This window comes from Rhinichthys klamathensis, unplaced genomic scaffold (assembly GCF_029890125.1).
Source record: "Rhinichthys klamathensis goyatoka isolate OS25496 unplaced genomic scaffold, OSU_Roscu_1.1 h1tg000027l_1, whole genome shotgun sequence".
NCBI lineage: Eukaryota > Metazoa > Chordata > Actinopteri > Cypriniformes > Leuciscidae > Rhinichthys > Rhinichthys klamathensis.
In genome coordinates this window covers 595,830-609,217 of record NW_026606577.1, presented here as the reverse complement: position 1 = coordinate 609,217, position 13,388 = coordinate 595,830, and the positions used below count along the sequence as shown (strand labels likewise).

The 13,388-nt window shown below is 38.3% G+C and overlaps 1 protein-coding gene across 4 annotated transcripts in view; it reads right to left on the bottom strand.

Annotated features, from left to right (window-relative positions):
• Positions 1-13,388, bottom strand: part of LOC130078167 (lysine-specific demethylase 2B) — a 42,048-nt gene that overhangs the window by 10,333 nt on the left and 18,327 nt on the right. For all 4 annotated transcript variants that reach the window (XM_056243703.1, XM_056243689.1, XM_056243695.1 and 1 more), the window contains 5 exons: positions 9,228-9,381; positions 6,745-6,860; positions 5,553-5,670; positions 3,842-4,209; positions 3,282-3,368 (listed from right to left, as the gene is read on the bottom strand). In XM_056243703.1, the coding sequence (XP_056099678.1) occupies positions 3,282-3,368; positions 3,842-4,209; positions 5,553-5,670; positions 6,745-6,860; positions 9,228-9,381 (843 nt within the window). The remainder of the gene's footprint in view (positions 1-3,281; positions 3,369-3,841; positions 4,210-5,552; positions 5,671-6,744; positions 6,861-9,227; positions 9,382-13,388) is intronic.

Genomic DNA, 13,388 nt, shown 5'->3' with positions numbered 1-13,388 from the left:
TATCGGTTTTGGCAATAACATCTAATTTATTTTGGAACTATTGGATGTTGGCAAAAATGTATGCTGATTTTTCTTTCTTTTTTGCATGGGCGACACTAGTGAATGACAGCAAAAATAAATCACTAACTCTTTGTGGGGTTAGCTGTCTCTAAAGCTCTCATCACTATATCCATATTTTTATCCACACTTTAATGCACATTTTGTCATTTTGATATCAGATCAAAATGGTTCAAATAAAATTGAAACGTTCAGAGCAAATTTCAAAAGCCAAACAGAGGAGGCTTATCAACAGTCACAAGACTGATTTTACTGTTTAAATATATACTTATCAAAGTGAGTAAATGTTTCACATCTCAGTTCCAAGCCAAACTCAGCTGTAAACCATCACAACTGAGTGTGCATGTATGACATGATAGATTATTACCTTAAACAGATTTCCTTGCTGTCATTAGAGCAGCTTGCAGACAAGGTCAAAAATTATAGGCTGCATCCATCACGTTATAAAAACTGCTGCAGAGATGAACGACCTCTAAGACAGGATTACTATAAATATTAAGGGCAGTCATGGATTTTGTTTGCTGTCTGGGATAGATGCGTGTGCGAAAGAAATACATATAGTAAACAAACAAGCTGACTCGAGCACTTTGTATGTGATACTGTCATTAAACCTACCAGATGATCTTTATATAATTGTCCAACTTGAGAATATTATTCTAATTAATATTAATTAAAATTATTCAGCAAAAACAACAGAAAAATGAAATAAAAATCACACCCAGTTTCAGGGACAATGAGTTGGCAAACTTGAATTGGTAGGGTGTGAAGTTACACTTGATATTTAACACTAAACTTACAAAACTGGATGAGGCAGATATCAGCAAAATAAAGTCTTTTCACTGCAGCAAAAATATCACAATACAAAAACATATCTAAAGGTTGCAGGACCAGTCCTAAGCAAAAACTGGAGGTTAACCGATACAAATCACAAACTAGCTTGATCACAACTGCGTCCCTGAGAAAGTCACTTATTAAGTTAGTAAGGAAGTGTTTTGAAGGTATAAAATTTGACAACATCCTCTCAAAATTCAGTTATATATATATATATACAAACATGACCTGTGTAGGGGTCAAGCCTCAAATAGTGTCCAAGACCAGATGTGTTGCTTCCCAAAAAAAGTTACATCTTATCCAGAATACACTTACAATTTCATAACTACAGGTCCAGGACTAAATATGTTCACAATAGGAACATGTCTGAACTGTTTTTACTCACGCTGGTTCTTTGTCTTGCCCCTCCCCCATGCGCTCATCTTGTAGGACCGGCTCAAAGAGGCCCTTGTTGGGCTGTGGCCAAAAACAGTTAAAAATATCCTTGAAATTGAGGAAGTTGAATAACACAATGATCTATACAAATATCTGAACGAGCGGTGAGAGTAAGTGTACTCAATTAGACAAACATACTTTTGTACGTTTTTACAAACAGAAAGAGATCCTCGTTTCATCCTAATGATGGATGATTAAATGATAAAGATCTAGCAGCTTCATCCTTTCCTCAGTGCTGTCGGCATTTGGGATGAAAAGCGTTTGTACATTTAACTAGAAGAGCAATACAAAACGATTCACTGGAAGAGCTTCAAAGATTCGCCCAAGCCCAAGGATAAAACAACGATGGGAAAGTCTCACGTGGACAGTCACGCAAACAGACATATGCAAAGTAATCAAAGAACCCACATGCCTTCGAAACACTGCAGTGTAAAACATCAACTGTATCTGATACACATACTGAAAGTCAACAGTATGCCTCTATGTATACTGAAAGTATGTGTAGCTGCTGGCATAGCAAGTAATATCAAAACTTCCACAAAAGAAGTGTCACCGATTTCACTTTCATCTGCAACTTCTGAAAGTACCTAACAACATCTTACAGCATCATGTAATGGAACTTTAAATTCAGGTTTCAACAACCTGCAGCAATATTCATTTAAGCAAAATGGCAAAAAAAAGAAAAGTGACCTTTCTATTGGAAATAAACAATGTCAGACTGAACCAAAATGAGCAATAGGCTGAGTAGAGTCAACACTGAATTCTCGTGCTAATCATATGTAGTTATCAGTGGTCACCATAAACATTTCTGACAGCTCCCTTATCACGTGTACTTCAGTTACACATGTAAATACACACAATACAATATTACAGCTGCATGCAGCCAAATTGCATCTCCTGTCTTTAAGTCCAAGTACCCATAGGTCCAGCTTAACATTGCTACCTGCTCAGCATCCGAGTTCTCATAATCCTCCTCGTCAGCTATCAGCGACATGGCCATGGCTCTTAGAGTCCTCTCAGTGCTTTGCTAACTGACATGGCTGTAGCTCCGGCTTGCTACTGGCTGTGAGACGGCACAGCCCTCCCTTCTGTTCCTCAGCCATCAGAGCACACAGGCTAGAGCAAGACATGCTCATGAATATGCAGCAGGGGGAGTTCCAAGAAGTGGGAAGGGAGGAGAGCGGTAGAGCCAATGGGTGTGCAGTATGCAAAAATAGGCTCTTTAATATGTGCCAACACAGCTTGGACACAACCAATAGGAAGAGGACATGCAGAACAGAAGTGGTACATGTTCAAACAGGGTCATGAGGTAAAGAAGAGAGGCCAGTTGGGGCAGTATAAGGACAGATGGTATTTAATCACAAAAGACAAGACACAATGGAGGCGAAAATTCAGCAGCTGGGCTTTTAATACACAAGACAGTTTTAGTGTTGTGAAGTGGAGGAGTACAAAAGCCATCATCCAATCGTGTGTCTCACAGTCAATAGGGAAATAAACTAAAACAAGTCTATAAACACAGATTTGCGTGTTATTGGTCAGGTCTAATTTTGGGGGACTGGCAACCCTTGCCTTGTGTCTGAAGCTGAGTCATCATTCCAGTGAAATACGCTTCACCTTTTCAAACGCAAGTACAGAAATTGCATCCTATTTCCACAGAATCTACCTCACAACACAAAACTATTTTGGTGGTACAACAACAAAAATACGTAGTGACATCAAAAACCCACTTCAATTTCATTAACTACTGCAAATCACAAATCAAGCTTAAAGAAAAAAAAATCAGGAAGGAATGGAGACAGCAAAACGTTTCATGACACGTTTTTAGTTGTTATAATAGTTAACCAATAACAAAGATTAATATGCAAATCATATTAATAACCTTAAAGAACAGGTTAAAGAATCTTGCTTGGCCACATATTGTGTTTATGTTTCTAATTGCTCTGTATAAACATTCATACCTTGCTTGTCTTCTTTGGCCAGCATACAATAGGAGAACCAGTGATGGCCAACTTTGGATTGTCATCTGCATGTTCCTTCAAGACAACCTGTTCAAAAAGCAGAAAGGACAGAATGAAAAATAACATAAAATATATATATTTTTTTTAAAGTTCAGACACCAAACAATCAGGTTTAATAAATTTTTTGAGAATGATGAAAACCAAAAACATTATTTATATTTTAATTTAAATATTGCTTAATATTTTAAAACATTAAATATTTCAAAATAAATAATTGTCCTAAAAATCATCTTTTAGATTTGGCATAAAGGAGATCAAAGAGATGAAAAAAAAAAAAAAATTATCTTGTGGATAATTTGGAAATTTGTACGTGGTGTAGCCGCATGCACATAAGCTATGTTTTCATCCACCTATTTTATGCACATTTTGGGATATTGCAGCAGGTGTTTACTTCTATTTATTATTCCTCATAAAAGGAAAGACTGCAGTTTGCTGATGATGTCAATTCAAGGCATGATGTGAGAGACATAACAAATGACAAGTGGAAAATGTGTAAAGACCTTCACGTCATCTAGCAGTGCTTGTGGATCCTCGATGCCCTCTGGAACACACCTCTTCGTCTCTGGAAGGGATTCCAGCTTCTCCACCAGGGCTTTGAGTCCACTCAACTCAAACTCTGTCAAGTGGGTCCATTTCCCCGAGTGCTCTGTTCCAGGTGAGCCAGAAGGAGTCTTGGGACACTCTGAAGGGAGGGACTTGGAGCTGTCATCAGAATCATTGGCTGGGGGTTTGAAGGTCTGATAGGGAGCGACAGCCGAGGAGGGCTGGGTCACCCCCTCTGCCCTCTCTAACTGCGTCTCACACGAGTTCTCCTCCATGTCCAGCCGGGGAACAGCGACGAGACACTCGGCTACAAGCTTGGGTTCAGCTAATTAGGGTCAGAAGAGAACACATGCTACTTGGATCTTCCGAAATCACCAAAAAGTACACAAAAACCAGAAGACATCATGAGCAAGACTAGGAATCATCTTGATAAATGTTGGTACGAGTGAAATAGGAAAACATGATAGGAACCTGCATGTACTCTCTGAGATTGAAAATGCAAAGAAGGGCTCATTTAAAAGATTGGCTCACTACTTGTGGAGTTTAGTAAGTGTGATCAAAATTGATACTCATAAATCCTCTCTAATAAAAATGTACGGATCGTTTCTGCAGCTTACAGAAGTAAGTCCACACTTAAAGTTAAAATGCTTGTATTTCAGTCCTACTCTCGAGAGTCATGTCCCACTCCCACTAAAAATAAGTCATATTTCTTTCCCGCTCCCACTCGAAGCTTTTATGTTTTGTCCCTATCCATCCCACAAAGTCCTGCAGGTTGAGATATATGCTGATTTTTCGGTCCTGTTTCAGTATCATCCAGTGTCATGTATGGAATTTTTTTTTCAAAATATTTTGATCTATTTACTCGCCCATAGACCCTCCCCTAGAAGAAATCAGGACAGAAGTGGTTGAAAGAAGTCTAAAGAGAGATTAAAACACCAGGTGTAAATGGGAATGTGTCTCCCTCGTCTACTTGTGATCCGATCGACCAAAACGCATCTTAATACCAGGTGTAAACATGGCCCAAGCTGCTGTTCTTTTGGTTGCTAGCAGACATTCTGTATCAGGCGGTGGATTGAGCAAGCTTTGTCCTTGCACACTGAGTCCGAAATTCTCGTCCGAAATACAGAATGGGGTCTGACATGTTGATCCACTTCGTCTCTCAGCACAAAGCGCTGTTCGTCAAACAAAGCGTGGAACACAAAGACACAGAATATAAAGAATCATCAAACTGAGCCACTGACATCCTGAAGTAAACTTTGAATTGCTCTGGAAAATCCTGCAGCTCCTGATAAGGAGGTGGAACTCTCCTTCCTCTCTACGCAATCTCAGGATCGTATGGTTCCAATATTTCCTCTTTTCCCTTTTTAAGAACAAAGAGGACCACAAAATCATCCTCACTGCTTGAAGACTCCAATTTGTATTGTTTTGCACATTTTTCGCAACAGATTAATTAATAAATAGGATAAATAGGATGACAAATACGAGAAAACGCATACGAAAATTTCGGACTTGGTGTGCAAGGACCTTTACCGTCAGCGCTCCCATTAGTAGTTGCCACAAAGTTTGCTTAAACTTGAACTTTGTCGCATTGCCAGTGTGCTCCGTCAATCAAAAATGACTTCTTGTTATGTTTGTCACAGCAAATTGCGGTCAGTTTAGCCAACTCACCAGCGTGACCGCGTAACTCCAGGCTGAGGTGCGAACGTCTGGTCAAGCAGTTCACGTACCTCTCCAGCACATACCAGCACATCTCATAGAAGAAAGGGTAGCGGAATTTGGAGTGCACCTGAAACCGATAAACCACAAAAAATTGCTGTTCATTGTTAGTTCATAATACCTAATGCATTAACTATTGTTTAGAAATAAACCCTTATAACCTAAACTCTACATCTATAAAACTGATATAACTGGCTTCACAATAGATGGCTCTCACAGCATGAGAAAAACTACAACATGACTAAGATGTTTCTCATGCACATATCTTTCCATTCCAGCTCCTCTCCAGGGAGGAAACTCACATTCTCAAAATTATGGAGGGCTTGTGCTCTCATTCCCTCATACCTCCTTCAGCCAGCGCTAAATTTAGAGCACTGCAATAACGCAGCCCCTGGAACAACAGCGCCAACGCCACAATCTGTCTTCTTCTCTGCCTGCTCTGTCTAGCAAATATAAAAATACCCCGCCCCACCGGCTCTAAGCCCTGCAGAGCACATCAAAGTGTCCTGGAGGTTCTGCGAGCAGAAAGTGAGAGACCACAACTGGTTTGTCGCTTCGAAATGTCACAACACACCAAAAGTGTCCAGTGCTGTCTCTAAAACTGCCTTTTCACTGTCAGCAACTGAGCCGCTCAGAAGCGAGAGGACTGAGATTTGTTTTCAGGCTCAGTCCTCTCTAATTTATACGGTTTGGGATCATACTCTAACCTTGCTGTGGGTCATGTGCTATTTTAGTGTTATTTATATACTATTATAGTATTTAATAATAGTTTGAATTGGCTTTTATTTTGTTATATTTTCAGTTTTTATTTTCAGACAACATTTCTAGTTTTTGTTTGTTTCACTTTTCATCTTATATTTATATTTCATTTTATTTCAGCTTTCAATTATAAAAATAGTTTAAGTTTTAGTTAACAAGAGGTTCTGGTGGTGTGTCACAGGGAAAATATTGTCCTTTATGCCTCAACCTCTTAGAACGCGCCTTAGAACAATATAGATGGCATTTGCAACATACTCAGATCAAAAATAAAAACAACTTCCAAAAGATCTTCCCTTCCACATCCATCAAATTAAAAAGACAAATCCTTCAACGCTGACTGATAAATCAAGAAAGCATTTTTTTCTTTTTTTAATAAACGCTTTACCTTTGTTCTGTTCTCAATTTCATAGACAGTGAGCTGCATGGGAACGTTAAAACTGTGTAGAATATTCCCGCCAAACACCAGGGTGTCCTCTGGAGTGTAGACGGCATGGATCCAACCTACACACAATAGAGAGCAAAAATGTGAAGGCACAATTTTTTAGCAAAGAAAATGTTGTACAATGGATTCATAATTTTCTGCTCTCAAATGTCATTCTCCATCTCATGTGCATCACTAATGTCAAACATGGCACTATTTTTGAATTCGAACACAAACACGAATGAGATTTCAGGGCTTCAGTGGAATAATGACTTAAATTTCAGTCTGTTCCTCACACAAAGCTATTGTATGAATTTAAAAGACTTGGGGCCAGATTTATTAGCAGCTTGCAGGACTTTCAACTCCTATCTGTGCTTTTATTAGGCCCTGTTTACACCTGGTATTAAGATCCATTTTGGTCAATCAGATCACAGGTGGAAGACGCTAAATACAGGTGTAAACTGGGTCTAAAATGTTTTGAGCTTGTCCACTTTCAACCACTTCCAGAGGTAGACGAAAACACATTTGACCGGATTGCTTTCATAGTGTAGACACTCATGTGGTCGAATGTGTTTGAACAGCCACAAAAAGCCACCAACTCTCCGCCTACTGACCTAATGCGTAAACATTATGGGAAGCGCACTAGCCAGATGGGATTTAAACTTTGTCGGCTGGAGACCCAAGATGAAAAACGTACCAAGCACAATGTTCTCTCACTATTCCTGACTTCTAACACACACTCACAAAGTTCGGCTGGTCTTGTGGCTGTTAGAGCAGAAATGAAAGCTACTGCTCTCCGTATGTTTTTCTGTCATCTCTGGGAGCGTTCATTTGTAAATTGTGCAAGCTTATTTTATCCATTAGATCGAAAGATCTGAAAAAGTCCATAAATTTTCCCGCACATGGACCCTCTTCTCAAAGAAATTAGCGTAGAAGTTAGGCCTATTCCTATTGAACCGTTTCGGTTCGAGGCTTCCGGTTCGGTACGCATACAAACCGAACGATTCCTTGGACCATTTTCGCTGCCGACAAAATCCGCGCTGGCACGATCACCACAACGTTGCGCAACATCAAATGGCAAGCGTAATGAAAGCGGAACGAAACTGCGCTACTCATTATATTGTGCTTCACGGATCGTTTATCAGTTCGGAGTTCGGACCAGCAACATCTGTGCAGCGCGAGCCAATCTCGATCAAGCGACACTGTTACAACACAGCGCTAAGAGATCCAGTAAAGAAAACATTTGAATTCGCCACTGAAGTAATAACATTGTTGCGAGATCTAGTGAGAAGCATTCACATTTCTCCGTTATTAACCGTAGATCTCTATTAGATCAAACAGCGCTGACGTAGACACCAGGAGAAACATTGCGCCGTGAATGAACTAATACTTTACGTCCACAGACCAGCAACATTCACCATGGATTTAATATAGTAACAACACTAAATGTAACCAGTTTGGCTGGAATAGTGAAATGCTTTCAAGTACTTCACACATCTTTTTCCAGCACTTCAAAACTCAAATATTATATAAATAAATATATGAAGAGTTCAGATGCAAAAGCCTCTATAAGTGCCATTTGAATTTTTTTTTCTAGAATGCTCATTTTTATGAAGCTTGTATATTTAAGTTCAGTAATTTCACTCAAATGACAATTAATAGGTAATCTTCATTGCCTATTAAGTAAAATTACTGAACTTAAATATACAAGCTTGATAAAAATGATCATTCTAGAAGAAAATTTCAAATGGCTTTTGCATCTGATCTCTTCATATATTTAAATGTTATTTTTAATGTGATGACCAAAACATTATTTGTTCATCCTTCAAAGATGACACCCATTTATAAACCTGAAAGTTTCAAGATGTAGGAAAACTCACACTTATTTAAAAAATATTTTTTCTTTTAACAAATAGGACATTTCTCTGGCATTTCTTACTTTTTGCTGTATCGAAAACGTACCGAACCGTGACTTTAAAACCGAGGTACATACCGAACCGTGATTTTTGTGTACCGTTACACCCCTAGTAGAAGTAGTTAAAAGCGGACAAAAGAGATGGATTAAAACCCCAGGTGTAAACGGGAATGTGTCTTCCTCGTCTACTTGTGATCCGATCGACCAAAACGCATCTTAATACCAGTTGTAAACAGGGCCTTAGATTGCGGCCGCATGCTGATTTGCCATGTTTAGTAAATCTGTCCCTTTTAATATAGAATTTCTCCTTTTGTGTTCCACAAAAAACAGCAACAGCACACAGGTTTGAAAAGGCGAATAAGCAACAATAGAATTACATTTATGCATTTATACGAAGTGACTTTCAATGCATTCAGTTCATGCATTCCCTAGGATTCTAACCTATGACTTCGGTGTTGCTAACTCCACGCTCTACTGTTGGAGCTACAGGAACGTTTTCCTTTAATATATGTACGCAAGCTCAGCGTGTCACCTGAAGGGATGAAGAACGTGTAGCCCTGTTTCAGATCTACTCGCTGACAGCTGTCTGCACGGTCACCCAGGAAGACATCGCTCTGTTTGCCTGACAGCACCCAGTCCTCATATAGAGACAGATTGTGTGAGCTTGGAGGAATCAGCCAAAAGACCTGAGGAACGTGAGACAGAGAGAGAAAAGCAGGTGTGATTCTAAACTGGGATATGATTTTTCTTCTTTGAAATTAATAATTCACAACCTCTTGTCAGCATTAATCCTTTATGGGCAAGTTATTTATCACTTCCATTTATGCACAGCCAGACATACAGTGTGGTCCAAAAGTTTTAAAAAAACAAATTTTTTAAAAATTAAAAATTTTAGGATTTTGAAAACATTAACACAAAGAAACATTACGATGTGGTGATTCTGCACTATTTCTGGGTTGCAATTCTGAAATTTCACTTAAATTGTTGCCAATAATAAAATATACAGTACAAAATTGTATTAAATCATTCAAATTTCACAACATTTTCACTAATGGTCTTGGATGATGATTACGCCACACTGTATGTTTAAAAATTTTGTTAATAAGCTGACATACGTGGCATCCAAAATTGCATAATGTATAGTAGGCACTAGGCACTACATTTGGTTTGAAACTTACTTCACGACCATTAAATAGAATGAATGTGTGTAGTATGAATGAAGTTCAGACATAACAATACAGTTGGTTGCTGTTCGCGTGCTGGTCAAAAATTATAGATTTTTATTTATTTTTTCAATGAAATGATTGTGCTACTACATTTTAGTTCGTTAAAGGTTTTTTTTTTTTTTTTTTTTGACAGGAGAGCACATGGCACAAGGAATACAAGACAAGCCATGTGCTCACAATGAACCAGACTAAACATAAACACATGACAAACTGGGAATGTCAGAGCTGTCACCAAACAGAATAACCCAGCAAAAGTGGCAGAACCCTGACAATATGTCTATGTGGTGTTTTTAATGTGTTTTTAAACAAACATGCAAATTCATGTCAGCACCATTGATGAGTATTTTCTCCTTAAAACTGCAGACAGTGAAAAAAAAAAAGAAATCGCTGGTGTTTCTGAAATCACCATCTACCTTGTAACCAATCTTTAGCATATCATTTAGCATATCATTAATCGCGAGCTAGCAGGGGAGTCTGGAGAGATGCCAGGTTATCCCGTAACATTATATTTTTTTGTTGATATGAAAAATCGTGTAGATTTAGCAATATAGCGGGATGATGTATATTACGATGTTATGATGAACTATATGCCTTTCTCCACGGACGTTCTGCGTTGTTCAAAGCGTTTCTGATGATTGTTAGAAGAAGGCAGACTGAGATGGCGAAAGGGAACATAGTTTGTGTAACATTAGCAACACATTATTAGCTGTTTGATAACATAGTCAAGCAAAAGGCTAATCATATGAATTACCGTTATGTGTCTGATGTTGTCAAGAGTAACCATTGTGCAGCGTTTACCTCAGTAAATTGACCGAGTGAATCTATGTGTAAGCTGGCGAAAGTGGAGGCTGGGCTAATTAGCATATTCATAGCATATGTCATTTTGGTGATCAAAGATGAGTTTTAAGGGATATTATTGACTACAGAGGGCTAAATTATATTTATACATTAGTTATAGTCCATGTATTCACTTTTTGAGCATGTACACGAAAATGAAATGTCCAACATAAACTGTCATGAATGCTTTGGAGCACAGACTCCAAAGTTTGGTCTCCTTTTAAAGATGACACTCGGCAGATTATTGCTGAACTTGAAAAAAGTTGTAAAATGTTACATTTACTGTTATGAAAAATGCACAAATATAGGAAATATATATTTTCCAAAATACGTTTTACTCTAAAACTGTGAGAAAATCAAAGCCATAAATCTAAACAAGCTGTGTTCCAAATTTGAGGTTGATATCTCAAAAAAATGAGCTTTCAGTAAGAATTTGTTTGTGCGCAGTACCAAAAGTTTCCAATAGATGAAATTCGTCTCCCATTTGTTCACACAGCAAGTGCCAAAAACTTTACCAAGTTTCGTACCATTCCGATGAAGTGCAAAATTCTAAAAATAAAACAAAACGTAAAATTTTGGGGTAAAAAATTACCGGACAGCTCCAGAGGGTTAAAGAGCATATTGCAGGTAAAAAAAAAAATCTAAATTAATATATAACCTTGTATGAAAATACCATATGAAAAGGTAATGCAGGATTTAAAATGTTTTAAAACGACATAAGGGCACTAATTTAGTAGATAAAGTGAGCGTTTCTTGGACTGCTCGTAAAAAAGGCTTTTTTTTCAACATCGCGTCATTTTACGTCACGCTAGGGAGCCTCAGCCTCGCCTCAGTGCAGAGCAGGCTGGCATTCAGTGAGAGCGGCTGTGAGTCAGTGTGTTTTCGGTAGTTTTTGTATTTCAATCTATCATCGTCATGGTAAATTATTGTGTTTGTGGAGGTTGCAAAAACTCCGGCCTGTCAGGACATCGAGTCCACAGGTTTCCATAACAAGAAAAAGGACGGTGCTGTATATCTTTCGTGCCTGGTGCGGTTTGTGCAGGTGAAGAGACGGGATTTCTCTTCCGCATCGGCTTCGAGAACCGCGGTGGTGTGTAGCTTTCACTTCAGATCGTGTGTAGCGTTCACTTCAGATCGGAGGATTATCATCCCGGCGATATGATGGAGTTTAACATGGGATGCCGAAGCAAGAATATTGATCGTCGTATACTGTACCAATGGCATCAAATAGTGTGATATAGGCAGTCATGCCCTAAATAGAGGCAACTTGTAATTGAAAAACAAAATTACTAGGTTGATTAAATATTCAAATCTTTAATTTTCTGTTTATGTTATAACCCAGATGAAAAATATGTTTTAAAAATGTACTTGAGTATGTTTTTAGTAACTTACAATAGAAATATACTCAAGAATAGTTTTTATACATTTAATAGTATACATCTACCCTAAACATACTAATGTCTGCTGGCCTGATATACGATGGTAATAATCTGTACAATATTGTGAGCACAGTGTATATCGTTAGCGAACGTGTATCTATAAGCACGTCTCTCACCAAGACACCTGTCCTGTTCTCCACTGGTTCTCCTCACACCACAACTCAATGTGTCTCTGACCGTTCTGTCTAACATTAATCCTGGCCTGTCCCTACTCTCTCGGCAGCATAGCAGGCTCATAATTGTATGGCTGTGGTCCGTCATACGAGTAAGTATTTCCTCAGCGTCCAAAATGTCATTGCGATCCATTGTTTTCCTGTTGTTTGAATCGACCGCTCTCCCGCCCGTTACGTCACGCCCACCACACCCATTTTCAGACGCGGAAGTAAAATTTTCTCACAAAAACGACTCCAGAAGCTTATGTAGCGTATTTATAAGAATATTTTAAAGAAAATCTAGTTCCTACATTATTTTTCTATACATTGACTCGTTGGGTCCTCTAACCTGCAATATGCCCTTTAAACTTGGAAATAATCAGGAAGTTTCAGGATTTTTTCCAATTAAAAACAAAGAAACGTAATAACATATATGAAGATGCTGTGCTATTTCTAGCTCTCAAATCAAGTGTCTATGCACATTTTAAAGGGGTCCTATTACGCTTTTCCAATTTTTCAACTTTAGTGTGTGTTCGAGCCAGACTCGGGAGAGAGGTGCTGTAATAATGTAAAATATGTGGAAAATAATGTGTTTTTTGAACAATCAAGCATGAAAACATATTCTAGTACACCCCAAAAGCAAAGTCAAGACATCATAAAAGGGCATAATAGGACCCCTTTAACATTAATCATGTACTAATTCTGCAATTCATATTTAGTGTTTGTTTCTGTAGCTAATAATAATTACTAAAAATATTTTTTATATAAAATGTTAATATTGTAATAATATTAAATAAATAAAAGCATGTTCACTAAAGGGCTCAGATGTTTGGACCCCACTGTATGTCTAAAAATGTCCTTGCAAGTGAAATTGGATCAATTTTCTGGTGAAAGCAGGAGGATTACATAACAGGGATAAACTCCTACAACTATTCCTAGAAGTTCCTTTAGTCATACATGTGTCACTCTCGTCTTTCTTGCACACGCCGACACTCATTCGACCTTTCAGAGCGGATATTATTTGATACCCTCCAGCAAA